At 38.5% G+C, this 17,788-nt stretch overlaps 1 protein-coding gene across 1 annotated transcript; it reads left to right on the plus strand.

Moving 5' to 3' along the window:
• The first annotated feature begins 178 nt into the window (after positions 1-178).
• frmpd1b (FERM and PDZ domain containing 1b) lies at positions 179-17,757 on the plus strand. The gene is made up of 14 exons (XM_073820197.1): positions 179-218; positions 704-806; positions 953-998; positions 2,907-3,011; positions 3,221-3,316; positions 4,154-4,279; positions 6,057-6,176; positions 6,561-6,697; positions 6,781-6,907; positions 8,116-8,208; positions 9,428-9,610; positions 9,947-10,091; positions 10,185-11,198; positions 11,530-17,757. The coding sequence occupies exons 1-14, from the start codon at positions 179-181 to the stop codon at positions 14,001-14,003; spliced, it is 4,809 nt and encodes a 1,602-aa protein (XP_073676298.1). The 3' UTR covers positions 14,004-17,757.
• The last annotated feature ends 31 nt before the right edge of the window (positions 17,758-17,788 follow it).

The following is a 17,788-nucleotide window of genomic DNA, read 5'->3' on the forward strand; positions in this document are numbered from 1 at the left end:
TGTTGAGATTTTAAAGCAAAATAAAGTGCATTCATCCATCATAAAAAGTACTCCACACAGCTCCAAGAGCTTAATAAAGGCCTTCTGAAGCGAAACGATGCATTTGTGTAAGAATAATATTTATATTTAAAACTTTATAAACCATAATCTTGAGCCTCCACTAACTGACGTATTAGTCATGAATAAGAAGTACAAAACGAGGATTTGTAAAGAAAAACGTCAGAAGATTTTGATATAACCTAAGAGGAGACTGGCTTTCCTTAGCTGTAAACAAAACAGAAATGCATCAGTTTACTTCAGAAGGCCTTTATTAACCCCCTAGAGCCATGTGGAGCACTTTTAATGATGGATAGATGTTCTTTATTGGACTTCAAAATCTCAACAGCCATTTACTGCCGTTATAAAGCTTGGACCTTTTTTTTTTAAAAAAATAAGTCTGATTGTATTCATCTGAAGGAAAAAGGCATATACACCTAGGATGGTTTAAGGGTGAGTAAATAATGGTGTAATTTTGATTTTTGGATGAACTGTCTTTAAATCATGCGGCTTGTTGAAAAGAGGTGTTCTTTATTTTCTCAGTGATTTTTTTTTCCTTAAGGAATATAAATCAGATACAGACTTACACTGAAGGCACTGTTCAGCATGCATGAAACTAGAGTTGTATTTTAATATTTACATACTGTATGTGTGTGTTTATTTGTAGGAGGCCCAGCAGACGGTCAGCTTTTTCCTGGAGACCAGATCCTAAAAGTGAACAATAAAGCCATAGAAGATGTTTCGCCTGAAAACGCGGAACAGATGATTAGGTAACTGATCAGATTAGAGGAACACAGCTAGAATAACTATGCTGAGTTGATATTGCTTGTTTGTTTCTTGTACATATGATGCTGTCATAACCTTTTGATTTGGTAGTGATGTCATTTTTTTTTCATCTTTTATGCTCCACCCTCAGGGATTGCCAGGACTCTGTAACCTTGACGATCCTCAGAAATATGGCGGTGTGTGTTGAAGATTCTTCTTCCAATTTGTTATTGAGACAGATAGTGGTGGAGTTGGGAGTCAAGAACTGGTTCTTAGTGAAATCTGGGTTTTCTTTTAATTATTACAACAGGGGGGGGGGGGGTCATTCTGTTAATGGTTGTGGATTTTCAGCATTTTTTCACTAGTACAAGTCAGTTCAAGTCACATTTATTTATATCAACATAGGCTCATTGGAAATACATGCCTCTATATATAGAGGCATATAAATGTATATATACATTTCTGAAAAACCTTACCTATACGTATGAATCACTGCAGTTTCCAGTTGAAATGAACACTGGAGGCAGTAAAACTTCATCAACTTGTATTCCTTTTCCCACAAAGTATGATTTACAGGTACAGTTTTGATTAATAAAGCCTAATTTTAACACAGTTACTTGCAGAATATTATGTTTTGGCTACAAATTTGAAGACTTTTTTAACATTGTTGTCACATATACAGCTTCATATGCACGAGTTTTCTAATTCAGTAGGTTTGCTCTGTAGCTCACCTGATACTGTCTTGTACTTGAGCGATAAAGAGCTCATAACGGTATGAACCCTTTGAAACTATTGTTTCACAAAACAGTCAAATCCGCATAAGGAAGTTAAAATAGCATGGCTGCATCAACAATATCACTTTTATTTTTATATCACTTTTGCATTTGTTAACAATATTGATTAGGTTTAAAGGGATAGTTCACTCAAAACTGAAAATTTGATGTTGATCTGCTTACCCCCAGGGCATCCAAGATGTAGGTGACAAGATGTGTTTCTTCAGGTAGAACACAAACAAAGATTTTTAACTCAAACCGTTGCAGTCTGTCAGTCATATAATGGCAGTCAGTGGGATCCACAGCTTTGAGAGTCAAAAAAACATACACAGGCAAAACCAAATTAAACCCTGCGGCTTGTGATGATACATGGAGGTTGATGATACAACTGTCCTGAGCGCGTTCACAACAACCAGCATAGTAGTGTGCTTATCCTGATTCTTGCAACTGATTAAAAACTAAAAGCTTATATTTCCTTGCACAAACTCATCCAGGAGTGTTGACTTTTCACCAACTACTTCGCCAGAGCATGTTGACATGTCATGCGCCGGTTGTTGTGAACACGCTTAGGACAGTTGAACATTGTGGTGGATCAGAGGCAAAAAATTATATAAATAGTGTTCAGTTTCTTGCACAGACTGATCGTTTTGTGTCTTAACACCTCAATGTGTCGTCACAAGCCGCAGGGTTTAATTTGGTTTTGTCTGTGTGTGTTTTTGTGACTCTCAAAGCTGTGGATCCTATTGACTGCCATTATATGACTAACAGACTGCAACGGTTTGAGTTAAAAATGTTCGTTTGTGTTCTACTGAAGAAACAAAATCACCTAAATCTTGGTTGCATTGGGGGTAAGCAGATAAACATGAAATTTTCATTTTTGGGTGAACTATCCCTTTAAGGTTGGGTTTGGTATTGGGGATATTTCCAACACAATAGAGCATTAACCTTTAGCGAAATGCCTCGGATATTTGAATTCTGAACAGCCGAAGGCAGCGTAATAAAAACACAGCAAAACATACCTGTAGCAATATAAAAAAACGTGCCACAGTCATGTATTGAATGTGTGTTTTAGCGCCACTCTCTGGACATTTCAGATCAAAACTGCCACAAAATGTGCAGTAAGGTGCGTAATTACGGTGTAGCAGAAATGTATATAGAGGCACGTATTTTCATGAGATTGGGTTGATTTATAGCAGTTTCTATAGCTGCAGCTTTATAGTGAAAAATAATTATTAATATTGCAGAGATCGTATCAAATGACATACATTTCAGATGAAAAGCAACTCAACTCATTGTTCAGCTCAGTATTTAAAGATTTTTTTTTGCTTTCAGAATCCTAAGTCTTCATTCATAACAGCAGAGAAGAGAGCTCGTCTGAGAAGAAACCCCGTTAAAGTGCGCTTTGCAGAAGAGGTGGTCGTCAACGGACACACTCAGGTAAAACCACACGCACACACTTAACTCTCACACAACCCTGGTCTGGATTACACGTGGATCAAATAATCATGTGATGCAGCCTGGTAAATAGTTGTGTACTAACTAGTCCCGACCGTGAGTAGCATTGTATGCCACGACATTGGGGTTTTTTCTATCAAAATATGATGACATGCTGTTTTCCTAAGCTATGTTCTATTGATTATGTCCAGGGAAACTCTCTTCTCTTCCTGCCCAATGTTTTGAAGGTGTACCTGGAGAACGGCCAGACCAAAGCCTTCAGATTTCACAGGACCACCACTGTCAAGGTTTTACATTACTGTTTTTCTTTTCTTTCCTGTACTCTATATCCACTTTAGCTTTAACTTCAGTACTGTGGGGTGCACAGGAATACTGCAGGAAGACCATCAGTTATTGTTGATCTTAACTTTAATTTTGTGAAAAGATCAAAATATGTGACCCTTTACCACAAAACCAGTCATAAGTAGCATGAGTATATTTGTAGCAATAGGCAACAAAACATTGTATGGGTTAAAATTATCGACTTTTCTTTTATGCCAAAAATCATTACGACATTAATTAAAGATCATGTTCAATGAAGACATTTTGTAATTTCCTACCATAAATGTTATCAAAACCTAATTTTTGATTAGTAATATGCATTGCTAAGAACTACATTTGGACGACATTAAAGGCCATTTTCTCAATATTTTGATTTTTCAAATAGTTGTATCTCAGCCAAATGTTGTCCTAAGCTAATTTATTCAGCTTTCAGATTATATATAAATCTCAATTTAAAAAAATGGACCCTTATGACTGGTTTTGTGGTCCAGGGTCACATATCTATCCATCAAGAGCTAAGGGGCTCTTTTTCTTTATTTTGTAAGACATCTATTCTATTCTAGGTTTGTTTCCCTAACCGCCAATGTGTGGACATTACACTAAAAATATTCTTTACAAACAAACAAAAAAAAAAAAAAAAAAAAAAAAAACTTAGTTCTTTCTTAGTAAACTGTTTAATGAAAAGTTCTCTGTGAACCTAAAATAGTTCTTCTATGGCATTGCTGCGAAAACCCCATTTTGAAAGCTTTATTTTTTAGTATTAAAGTTATTTATTGTAGTATTAAAGTTATCTCTGTGTACAGGATATTGTGTTGACTCTGAAAGAAAAGCTGTCCATTCGATGTATTGAGCATTTTGCACTGGTGCTGGAACAGCAATATAACATCACAAAACTACTGCTGCTGCACGAAGAGGAGCTCATACAGAAGGTAACACACACTAACTAGCTAAAAAAATAGCAACGCTATTGACTTAAAAATTGTTGGATATATTCAAAATACTGCTAAGCGTTAAGAAATGGCAAGTAGCTAAATGTAGCAGGACACCATATTGTGCATATTTGTGTACCGGTTAAAGGGATAGGTCATCCAAAAATGAAAATTCTGTCATTACTCGTCCTCAGGTTGTTCCAAACCCATAAGACCTTTGTTCATCTTTGGTACACAAGATATTTTTGATGAATTCTGAGAGCTTTCTGACCCTGTATAGACAGCAATGCAACTGACACATTCAAGGCCCAGAAAGATGTTATTAAGCTACAAGATTATTTTTTGTGCAAAAATAATGCCTTTTTAACAATTTCTTCTTTTCCGTATTAGAGAAAGTTCTTGGATTTCATCAAAAATATCTAAATTTGTGTTCCAAAGATAAATGATGGTCTTACAGGTTTAGAACGATATGACTGTGAGTAATTAATGTGAATCTCTTTTATGTGGACAGCCAGATAAAAAAAGAAATTCACTGATTCTTTTCATCTCCTTAAGCTGTTTTTACTTATTGAAATCTATATTTGAATTGCTACTATTAATCACTTAGTTTTGATCTGTTAGATATAGGCGTTTGTTTATTAGTTGTATCTTGTGTAAATGTACAGTTGAAGTCAGAAGTTTACATACACCTTGCAGAATCTGCAAAATGTTAATTTTACCAAAATAAAAGGGATCATACAAAAGACATGTTGTTTTTAATTTAATACTGACCTGAATAAGATATTTCACATTAAAAATATTTCCATATAGTCCACAAGAGTAAAAAATAATAGTAGAATTTATAAAAATGACCCTGGTCAAAAGTTTACATACACTTGATTCTTAATACCGTGTTGTTACCTGAATGATCCACAGCTGTTTTTTTTTTTGTTTTTTTTTGTTTAGTGATAGTTGTTCATGATTCTTTTTGAGTTTGTCCTGAACAGTTAAACTGTCCGCTGTTCTTCAGAAAAACATGATGCATTAAGAGCCAGGGTTGTAAACTTTTAGAATGAAGATGTGTGCATTTTTTTTTTTTTGCCTAAATATTATATTTAATTCATTTAGTACTGCCCTTCAGAAGCTACAGAAGATACTTACATGTTTCCCAGAAGACAAAATAAGTCAAATTTAGCCTGATCTTCTAATTCAAAATGTTTTCATTATTGTTTTCTTAATGTATTGTGTTTCCTTACGAAGCGTTTGAACCTTCTGTAATAGTTGCATGTGAGTCCCTCAGTGTGAAAAGATAGATCTCAAAATCATACAGTCATTGTTCATTTAAAAAAGGCTTCGAAAATGCTGAAAACCAAAGAATTTGTTGGACCTGAAGGATTTTTCTGTAGAACAGAGGGCAGTTTAACTGTTCAGGACAAACAAGGGACTCATAAACAAGTATCTGCTGTGGATTATTCAGGTAACAACACAGTATTAAGAATCAAGGGGATGTAAACTTTTGAATGAGGTCCTTTTCTCTTGTGGACTATATGTAAACATATTTTATGTTAAATATCTTAGGTCAGGACTAAATAAGAAACAACATGCATTTTGTATGAGCCCTTTTATTTTGGTAAAATAATTAACATTTAGCAAATTCTGCAAACTTTTGACTTGGTCAAATTAGATGTGTCTATATAACTATAAATTATAAAATATATCTACTTAAACACTCTACCGCCTCAATGGGAGTTTGTAATAAAGCACTCTATCATGTTTTCTGCTTCTACCTGTTTCTCAGGTGGTACAGAAGAAGGATTCCCATGACTACAGGTGTCTGTTCAGAGTCTGTTTCATTCCCAGAGACCCAATGGATCTCATGCAGGATGATCCTATGGCCTTTGAGTACCTCTTTCAGCAGGTAACAAAATGTGATTATGTACCACAAAAAACTAAGGCGTAGAAATAAAGCAAAGCTTTAAGACCACTTAGTGTGTCAATGTTATCTTAGTATTATTAAGATACTATTACAGTTTTTATAAGTATTTTATATATTTTCTTTTACATTTTTGCGTTTTCATGTTAATTTTAGTTAAAGTCTTTTGTAATTATTTTTCTCTATGTGTATAGCTTTTATAAGTTGTTTCAATTTTAGTTATTTTAGTTAATCAAGTTAAACCAAATAAAAAAGTTTTTATAGTTTATTTAATTTTAGTTAATGTTTATTTCATTTCAAATCAGGAAAATGTTTAATATGGTTTTAGTTTTAGTTAGTTACATAACTTTGGTGTGTATGTGTGTGTAGAGTGTGGGAGATGTGTTACAGGAACGCTACGCTGTAGAGATGAAATGTAACACAGCGCTGAGACTAGCTGCTTTGCACATGCACGAGAAACTGGCAAGCTGCGGACAGACGGCGAGAGCATCTGTTAAGAGCATTGTGTAGGAGTGCACACATTCACTCAAAAATACTCACTCTACATTACGAAACAGCCATTTAATGCATGTGTGTGCCTGTGTGTTAGCAAGGAGTTTGGTTTAGAGAGCTTCATCTCTCCCACTCTGCTGAGGAACATGAGAGATAAAGACCTGCGGAAAGCTCTCAACCACCACATGAAGAAGATCCAGTCGCTGCTAGAACCACGACAGAAGGTCTGCGTGTGTGTTTTAATGTTCAGACTACATTTTTCAGAAAACTATGAACTACAGTTGAGGTCAAAAGTTTACATACACCCAGAATCTGCAAAATGTGAGTTATTTTACCAAAATAAGAGGGATCATACAAAATGCATGTTATTTTTTATTTAATACAAAATTTTTTTTTTTTTTTTTTTTTGTTTAGTGATAGTTGTTCATGAGTCTCTTGTTTGTCCTGAACAGTTAAACTGCCCGCTGTTCTTCAGAAAAATCCTTCAGGTCCGACAAATTCTTTGGTTTTTCAGCATTTTTGTGTATTTGAACCCTTTTCAACAATGACTGTATGATTTTGAGATCCATCTTTTCACACTGAGGACAACTGAGGGACTCAGTTCTGTGCAACTATTACAGAAGGTTCAAACACTCACTGATGCTTTAAAAGGAAAAACAATGCATTAAGAGTCGGGGGTGAAAACTTTTGAACAGAAAGAAGATGTGTGAATTTTTCATAATTTGCCTAAATATCATTTTAAGACAAAATAAGTTACATTTACCCTGAAATTCAAATTCAAAAGGTTTTCACTCTCCGGCTTTTAATGCATTGTGTTTCCTTCTGGAGCATCAGTGAGCATTTGAACCTTCTGAAATAGTTGTGTATAAGTCTCTCAGTGTCCTTGGTGTCAAAAGATGGATAAAAGACTATATGTAAACATCTTTTATGTGAAATATCTTATTCAGGTCAGTACTAAATAAAAAATAGCATGCATTTTGTTTGATCCTTCTTATTTAAGGTGTATGTAAACTTTTGACCTTGACTGCATATGTTCCTATAAACAGAAAATATAATTTTTAAAAGATTTTTGACATTTAACATATTAATTAAATAAATAGCAATTTATGGATGTTTGGAGTTCTCAGTTTGGAGAAAATGATTGGACTTTTTTAACCCAACTGTTGCACCCTAATACTGCTGGTACATTTGTCACTCTGTAAATGGAGGGTCAAGTCAAGTGCATTGCATTGTGGGATGCAGTATACCCATCACATTTTAACAAATGTAATAGACATCTTGGTTTTCTATCCCAAACAAAAATTTGCAAACTGTGCACATTGCACATACTATGCACTGCAGCAGTTTTCCTGTCCTTGTTTTTCTTACTTCAATCATAATGAAAATCTATTTGTTTGTTATTTCCATTTCCCTCTCTCTCATACTCTTTCAGGTGATTTCTGTGTCCCAGGCCCGGTTGGCTTATCTGACCCAGATGGCGGAGCTGATTTCATACAGCGGGAGAAGCTACAACGCCACCATGCTGGTGAGATAGTTGTGTCCATCTGCCATGTTTATCACAAATAACAAACAAAATCTGCAGGGCACAGATATGTTCCGTTTATTTTCCTCTCTTGTCTGGTGGCAACCATTTGTTTTTTGTTTTGTTTTTTTAGATAATGTTATGCTGGATAAAATCTTGTCAAGCATCTTCCCACTTTTAAGTATATGAATGTAAGCATGTTATATAAGATGGCTGTTCCAGGGAGCAAGAGATTTGGATAAAATAGCATCTCTTGCAGTGACATAAAAATAAACCTTGAAATGACGTGAAGCCTGAGACTGATTCACAAAAAAAGTGACTCAGTCACACTGCACCATTTTAATGATCCTCACTTAAGACTTGTGTGGCTTAATGTAACGTAAATTGTCTCCAACTGAAATATGTAGTGGAAAACCCATAAAAGATTTAGGTTATTTAAAAAATCCACATCTGTTTATTCATATTTAGGACTATGGGGGGCGCTTTTATTTCGATGTCCACAAATGGTAGCACTCTGTGAGCTACTGGCGCTACCTGTTGCTATTTTTACCACAACACAACTCTGAAAATAAAATACTGATACAATGACCACAATGTGTGGCTTTTGGTTGTAATTTTCAGTCGAAAGGCAACAAGAGAAGCAATGTAAGTTTTCACTGCTTTCCTAGCGATAAGAAGAGGAGAAAAGAATGGGAAGATGCTTGTGGATGAATAAAACTTCCTAAAGACCAGCGTCTTTGTTCTCTCCACTTTAGCCCTGATCCATTTGAGGCTTTTAGTAGACCACAGCTACTGAAAGAGCTTACAAACGGCAGAGACAAGAAATGCTAGATGCCATCCTGGCAGGATATAAACAAGCTGCTGCTTGTCATGACGCCGCAGCCACTGAACGAGTTTCTTAGTGTGGATTTCACGCAATATCCGGGGCGTTTAGACTCCTTGTGGGGAAAATCAATGGTACCACATTTGGTTTAAGCCTATGCTTATATCCATTTCAGTAGCTGTGGTCATTGTCTCAGTATTTAATTTTCCAAGTTGTGTTGTGATAAAAACAGGTAGCGTCCATAGTCCAAAATATGTATAAAATAATGTGTACTTTTTAAATAACATAAATCTTTTGTTGGTTTTCTACTACATATATCAATAAGAGACGTCAATTACATTATATTAAGCCATAAAAGTCTTAAAAGTATTTCCTTGGTAAAGAACGTGTGTGCTACAGTTGCAGGACAGGGAGTCATTGGTGAGTTTGCTGGTGGGAGCAAGATACGGGATCAGCCAAATACTAAACCACCAGCTCAACATGATCTCCACCATCATAGACTTCCACTACATCACCCGAGTAGAGGTACTCTCAGAGTCCGACAGAGTCAGCATGCTGAAGATTTACCTGCAGGACATCCAGGTGTGTACATATCAGATTAAAATAAACACAGTTGTCGGCGCCGGTAGCCTTGTGGGCAGCGCGCCGACATACAGTGCCGTTGCGCTCCGGGCGTCCCGTGTTCGAATCCCGACTCGAGGACCTTTCCCGACCCCGCCCCCTATCTCTCTCCCACTTCGCTTCCTGTCCATTCTGATCTGTCCTATCAAAATAAAGGCAAAAATGCCCAAAAATAAACCTTAAAAAAATAATAATAATAAACAGTTAAAGTGCTGAAACTGTACCTTCGGGACATCCAGGTGTGGATAAACACCCGGGCACAGAAATATGTTTTTACACTCTCTGTTTCTCTTCCAGCCTATAGCCTTGTTAATGGAATCTGTAGCAGCTAAAGATCTGGCCTGCCTCCTGGCTGGGTACTGCAAACTGCTGGTGGACCCCAATATCAATGTGTTCCGCTGGGGACCCAGACCTAAAATGCGGCGCATTCCGGCAGAAGAAGGTATGAGATTATGGAAGGTTGTGTCTTTACAGATTGTATGAAATGTCTTTTTGGTAAAATTTTAGTTACGTCATCAATTGTGTTTATGTGTAGGATATGTTTCTCGGTGTGGAAGCGATTCAGAAGACAGTTCGGAGGATGACTACGCCATGGAGGGACTGTTGGATACTCAGCTGTCAGAAGACACTATGTCCACTCATACAAATGATGGCACAGAGGAAGGAGAGGAAGTCGAGGGGAAAAGTGAAGCAGAGGCAGAAAAGGTCAGAGTGATTGTAACGCATACCTTTTTAGAGGACGAAGGAGATGAGGCGAGCAAGAGAGAGTCTATTGGAGATGAGGATTACGCCATGACAATGGATTCCCTTTTAGAGACTGGATGGTACACGGACCCTCGAGTTAACAGCAGCTTCTCCAGTTTGTCCAGTAACTCGTTAAATGCACTGGAGGAGAGTATCAAGGCAGCCATTGGTGGGCTCGGCAATATGGATGTGTCTCTGGAAGAGAAACCCAGTTCTGGTGCCTCAAGTCTGGATGTCCACCACCCTTACCTCCTAGAGGTGCCAGATCGATTGGAAGAGAGGGGCAGTTCAAACAAACTCAGACGACCTTCAGACCTGACCTACGATAATCACTCAGTTCTGCGCTTCTCTGAGCTCTCCCAAATGTCTGATAGCTTACCAAGCCCGCCTGCAGCCAGCGATGATGCACTGAGTGAGGATGATGATGATGATGATGAAGGAGGAGACAGCGGAAAAGATGGTCGCATTTCCGCCATGTCAGCGGAATTTGAAGCTGTGTTAGCTTCTTGTACCCCTAACAGTATAAATGCTAAATTAGCAGGAGTGAACTTTCAGGAACTCTTCACCAGGATTCACAACCATCCAGCATGTAGACAAGAGGGAAACTTCTCACAGAGAAAGACATATGAAGCTAAACAACAGGGATCTTCAAAATTATTAGCACAGACTGTGCTGATGAGAGCTTTGCCCTCAATTGTCCATGAAAAATCAAAGGACTCCAGAGACAGTTGTTCAGAATCTGAGGATGAATTTTTCGATGCCCAAGATCGATTTACCCCTCCCATCACAGAGCAAGGTCTCACAGGTCAGTGAACCATCTATTTTTACCACAAAACATGTGTGCATTCTGTAGAATGTTCCAGGTTCAATACAAGTTAAGCTCTATCAACAACATTTATAGCCCAATATCCATTAGCAGAGAACCTTGTTTCGACGGGTCCTCCCAAAAAACGTCTATTTTTGTAGAAGCACTTTTCCTTTAAAATGTTTATTATTTCCTCTGTAAATTATGTTTACATTTATTTAACACAAAATTGTATCACTTGTATCCTTGTGCATGTCAAAGTAGTAGGGTTTGGGTCTACATTTTAAACTTATGTACATGTCTTTCTTCCCTCTTTCTTATTCTTTTGCAGAGAAAAGCTCAGATTCTGAGAACAAACGTTCTCCTTTTAGTGACCTTAAGGTTAGTGTGAACAGAACAAAAGCTGCGGAATCCAGAAACAGCAAAGAGAAGGACAGTGCTGCACCAGAGAACCTCAACGAAAAACATTTCCCTGCCAACCATTTCACCCCTGCAATCCCTGAGACTAAAAACCCTGAATTGGAGGTCCATCAGCCCTCACTGATTTTTGTCCCTAAACCTACACCTGTGGAACCTAAATCTTTCTCTGCAAACCACTCCACGGTTCAGAAAGCCCAGCACTGCAATGGAGACATCCCTGGCCGAAATTCACACCTATCATCGCAGCTTCTAGAGATGGAGCCAGACACCATGGAGTTTAAACCAGTCACAGGGCCTGGACCACCAATGTCTTCCTCAAAAATTACAGCTGTACGCCATGCGACCTTTCCCCAACAGACCTTAGCAGACCCAGAGACTGTTCAAAATGGACTGAGGCCACAAAATGGACCTAAACCACAAAACGGAATATCTGATAAGGTCCCAGGCAGTCTAGATAAAAAGACTACTCCAAATAATGTGGATCCAGAAGGACTTGATGGTCAAGATATTAACCAAAACCAGAAAGAGCTAACAAATGCCAAAGGAACAACTGAACTTGGGAAAATAACAGAAGACAGCAAAAGTCCTCTACAGCAACAGTCATCTGACTCTGTTGAAACCATAAAATCAGAAAATAAAGTGCCCCAGATGAACACAAAGCCCCCAATACCGCCCAAGCCATTATTCATTGGTTTACAACCATCCTCAAAGGCAGTCAATGCCCACTTACAAAAACCTGAGGAAAAGAAAAAAGTTCCCCCCAATGGTCTTTCTCTACACCCTTGGTCTCAGAGAAATGGTACAAGTACCTCCCCACCTACTACACTGAGTAAGGGTGTTTCTCAAAGTCATGAGAATCTAAGAACTGAACAAAAAACTGAAAGCTCTACAGTCAAACGTACAAGTGCTTCAACCACTCCTACCCCATCTCCATCTCCCTTACCTTCTCCTTCAGTACAATCTGTAAATATAGTTCCTGAAGATCAAGCTCAAACTGGGACAAGCTTCCCCAGCAGAACAGGCTCGTCCGGACGTCTATCTGCCACAGCCTTGCGGGGAAAAATTCAGGATATGCCCTGGTACCTAACCCGTTCCCAAGAGATCTTGGGCACAATAGCTCTCAGCAACACCATTTCATCGACAGGCAATAAGGCAACCATTCCAACAGATGCAAATTATGAATCCCAGAAGGTATCCCCCAAGGCTACTTCAGTGCCATCTTTGATTAACTGGAAAGAGAAAGATGCTGAAGTAGTCATTGTGAAGCTCAAAGATGGACCTGAGGAAGTGACCCCAACTCCCGTAAAAGAAACCAACGGGAAACCTACAACATCATCAAGCCATCCTGACCTAAGGCAGAAATTGTCCACGGAAGCTACAGAGTTGCACTGGCATTTTGGGACCTGCAGGTCCGAACAACCTCAATCACAAAAAGGTAACCCTTCAGAGATTCGACTCGACAATGCTTCCTCTCTCTCCGCAAGTCCTTCCCATCGTGATGCATGTGGCTGCCATACAGTCTATGCCAACTGTTTCGGAGATACCGAGGACAACTGCAGCTTTGATGATGATTTGACTGTTTACGAGTTCTCTCGTCGAAACCAGATCAGTAAACCACCTCAACCCACCCCGGTTCCTCCTCCTGCAACCCTCTCTGCTCCCTCTCCAAATGTTCTCTCCCTACTCAGAGATTCCCCTCGTCCCCTATCCTCATCTTCAGAACTCAGTCCACTCCTGGTCCCACCTAGACCCCTGGAATCTCTTCCTCTAGACTGTGGACCAACAGATAATCCGCTCCGCTTTCTGCAAGGCCACCGTTATGTTACCAGTCAGAAAGGTGCAGGGCTTAGAGACGGCTATGCCTGCTTGCAGCGAGATATTGACGAACTTCTTATGGTTTTGAAGAAAGGACCTTCTGCGGTATACCCTCCTACCCATAAGGGGGAATGCGAAAATGGCAATGTGAATGGGAATACGCTTTCAGAGACAGAGAGATGCCTGGTTCAGGCAGAGGCACGTAGATTGGCATCAGGATGTCAGAGAGCCACACGGGTAGGATGGGCGCCTGACGATGCTCTTCTATCCCTCGGAAACAGCTTTGGAGCTCTGGTGCAACTTACCTCAACCTGCATGCGAGTTCCCTGTTCGGACTGTGGAGGCTGTCATGGGGATATTGATGCAGATGAGGCCTTGAGGAAGCTTGAGGAGATTGTGGACCTATATAAGGAGTTTGTAGGTGCTGTACAGACGACGAGAGAGGGCGAAGGTGTCAGGCTCTTAGCCAAGCAGTGTACTGTTCTAATTTCAACCGTCTTCTCGCTAACACAACTGTTTCGGACACGGACCCCAGACATAGACAATGGAAATGTACCTCTGAACTTTTGAATTTTTCCTTCCGGCACGTCTTAAGGGACTGTAGAGTGCGAGCATAGAATTGTACTTAAAGTAGCGATGCCTTTCTGGCATCTAAAAACTGATTGTGTGCTGGCACACAAGAATAATAGTAAGTGCCGTGAACGTACACACACAGTTAGCAAACTAACATGTCAGAACTGTTATGTGTTAACCTGTTTGTCTTGCCAAGTCTCCCTATAAACGTACTGGAATTATGCATTCGGACATAGCTATTTTCTGACGGTTCTTTAATTCCTGATGTATGTACAGTCTGTAGTCTGTATTTATTTTTTACATACAGTATATGCGCACCGTGGTTTCTAACCTACTATACCTGCATTTTGTTTGTTTTATGGGTATATGTGAATCCCTACCTCTTGCTCTAATAACTGAGATAAACAGTGTTATGAAGCTTCACTTGTTTTCTTGTTTAGTTTAGTCATGCTGCTCAGATTTACAGATCGAAGGAACAAAGTGAACGGACACTCCACTAACCCCTAACAATAGATGCTGGGACAAACACTAAGAAGCCCAAATACTTATGCAGTAACATTTCACTGGACTATCCAAAGGACTTTAATTTCATTTTATCTACGATACCTTTCTGGCTGTAGAATGAGAGTTGATGGCAATAGAAGTGCGGCGGTTTGGCATTTTTGTACCTGTATGTTGGCGTGTCAAGTTTGGCTTTTGATGTTTTTATATTGGCCTATCAGCTGACTGTTAACCACAGAGATCGGTGTGGTCCAAAGACTTAATAGCACAATTGGGGCGTGTTTACACAACAACGATGTCACCATGTTACTGTAGCACCCTGTAAAACCGATCCCAGTGATAGCCAAACCACACAATTTCTCACTCGTCTGTCATTTTTGACTATGCAAGCATCACAATTTGTATCCAATTTTTTCCACGTATTATACTTTCTTACATTTTCTACATATTAATACATACCTAATTTTCAATTTGTTAAGAATCACTAATGTTTCACTTTAGAGGACTTCCCTGACAAACCTAGGCCTTATATTTTATCTTGGAAGATCGTTGTGAAAGTTTGTTCGGTTGCATTGTTATGCAAATGCAGCATATGTATTTATTTAGCTTATTTAAACAAAAGGTTGTGTTAGAAATGTTTTTCTTCCACTTTTGTAAGTGGTGAACACCACCATATTTAGTATACGTTAAGTACGTCACTCATTAGTGTAAATCGTCTTTTAGTAAGGCCAGAAACATACTCCATGCACGTACATGAACGCAAAGGCTTCTAGCGAAACCAGCTGAATTTCATTGCGTATTGCAAAACGCAGAGCAAGTTGCGTAGCCTTCTAGGGCTGTCACTAACGATTATTTTGGTAATCAAGTAATCAGTCGATTATTCAGACAACTTTATACTTTAACCTAATCCTTGTTTAGTATTGGCTAAAATATTTTATATTTAATATTGGGACATTTCTTTACGACAGAAATGCTACAGCCACTGCAGTTTCTTGTGTACATCAAAATGTGTAAACTCAGAGCGAGGTTTTGAGCTTTTATTTTGAAATTGCGATGAAGCGTGTTAGCATGTTTAGAAAGATATTGGTGTATTCTCCTGTTTGCGAAGGTTTATAAATGATTTACCTTACAATGATGAAGATCTTGTTGCGTTCATAGATGAACGTAACAATGAACCCCAACATTTGAGATGCTCCACACATGTAAATGATAACTGTTTGTGTAGAGCAGCATTTACATGCATTTAAATCATTACACCTGCATCGCATATGCTTACTTTTAATTTAATCGTACTGTTTATGAATTTACAATTGCACTATGCCTTATTATGATTTTTAAAATGGGTGTAATACATTATTTAACATTGGAAAATGGTCTACTAATGTGTTACATGGATTCTTGTACATGGAATGCGCCACTTCCGGTATTTTGGTGGTTACTCAACACGGGATTTTTTAAAATTGAGTAATCAAATTAAATTGAGGAATTGTGACAGCCCTACTGCCTTCTCAAACATTAGCATAAACTGTCTAGCAAGAAGCTCTATCGCCAACTTGAGTACTGAGCTTGTTTGCAACTGCAATTGCAATGCATTGTTGAAAGGAACACTCCACTTTATTTGGAAGTAGGCTCATTCTCCAACTCCCCCCGAGTTAATAAGTTGATTTTTACCGTTTTGAAATCCATTCAGCCGTTCTCCTGTTCTGGCGATATCACTTTTAGCATAGCTTAGCATAGATCATTGAATCCCATTAGACCAATAGCATCGCGTTCAAAAATGACCAACGAGTTTCCATATTTGTTGTATTTAAAACTTGACTCTTCTGTAGTTATATTGTGTACTAAGACCGGTGGAAATGCAAAGCTGCGAGTTTCTAGGCTGATAAGATTAGGAACTACACTTCCATTCCGGTGTAATAGTCAAGGGAGTTTGCTGCCGTAATATGGCCGAAGCAGGCCGAGTATTATCAGAAATTAGTTCCCAGCTAGTTTAGCATTTGCACGTGCTGCGTGGTATTAATGCTCCTGCTTCAGCCATATTACAGCAGCAAACTTCCTTGACTATTACGCCGGAATGGGAGTGTAGTTCCTAATCTTATCAGCCTAGAAACTCGCAGCTTTGCATTTCCACCGGTCTTAGTATACGATATAACTACAGAAGAGTCAAGTTTTAAATAGGACAAATATGGAAACTTGTTGGTCATTTTTGAACGCGATGCTATTGGTCTAATGGGATTCAATGATCTATGCTAAGCTATGCTAAAAGTGATATCGCCAGAACAGGAGAACGGCTGAATGGATTTCAAAACGGTAAAACTCAACTTATTAACTCGGGGGGAGTTGGAGAATGAGCCTATTTCCAAAAAAAGTGGAGTGTTCCTTTAAGCCTTCAAATTTGCATTTCTGTACTTGCATAAAGTGTTTCTGTTCTAAGAATGCCAATTTTGAATTTGGCTTTCATATCCACATTAAATATATATATGATTGAGGAGATTACACTTGAGCCCTAGTGAATCAATTGCCCTTTTTTCCTGATCTCAGACCAGTATTTTGTGGTCTAACAGTCGAGGGTGAAAACTCTCACTGGCTGTTTTTAGATTAGGTTCCAAAAGGCAACTTCCGCCCAGAAAACATAAATAATTAAATCACCCACATCACATGAGACCAACTTGGGGTCAATGGACGGATTATGACATCAGCCTTTTTCTAAGTTCCTTGACATTAGAGAAGTGCTTCCAGATGGCAAGAATATCACCCATATTGGACACATCCCTCCCAATAAACACACTGCCAGATTGTGGTTATCAAGTCAGAAAGCTAGTTCGCATCAAGAGCAAAGTCGTGAGAAGGAGAAAGACAAATGTGTAATCTGTTATTATTCAGTCTTTTCACAGGAACAATTTTCATATCGAACTATCAAAGAGCAAACATATTTCTGTAATAAATCTTCCTGTCAAATGAAGGTTCTCAGAAGGACGAAGACTAAAAGGAACTGCCATTGCATTTGTAGCAAATGTGAAGCAAAAAACTGCTTGTATGGACCATATTTATTGAGCCGTTGTATGCAGATGATTGTGTTTCAAAGTGCAAAAAACGAAATCTTAAAAATGGCTGTACGTGAATATGAAGGCAAACATCTGGATGACATGAGAAGGGACAATCGAGAGTATGTTTTGCATTCCCTCTACTGTGTTCATGATAATAAAGGTTTGATTTTGAATGACAAATGCTATGGAACTAATGCAGCTTTTGTGTGGCTTTTTCATATAATATAAATTCTT

The sequence above is a fragment of the Garra rufa genome, chromosome 16, assembly GCF_049309525.1.
Source record: "Garra rufa chromosome 16, GarRuf1.0, whole genome shotgun sequence".
NCBI classification, from domain to species: domain Eukaryota; kingdom Metazoa; phylum Chordata; class Actinopteri; order Cypriniformes; family Cyprinidae; genus Garra; species Garra rufa.

Bases quoted from the DNA above. Each gene is read 5' to 3' on its own strand.
- frmpd1b (XM_073820197.1), top strand. From the start codon at position 179: ATGAATAAGAAGTACAAAACGAGGATTTGTAAAGAAAAAC. The intron at 999-2,906 runs GTGTGTGTTGAA...TTTTGCTTTCAG, and splicing joins CGATCCTCAGAAATATGGCG to AATCCTAAGTCTTCATTCAT. The intron at 4,280-6,056 runs GTAACACACACT...CCTGTTTCTCAG, and splicing joins AAGAGGAGCTCATACAGAAG to GTGGTACAGAAGAAGGATTC.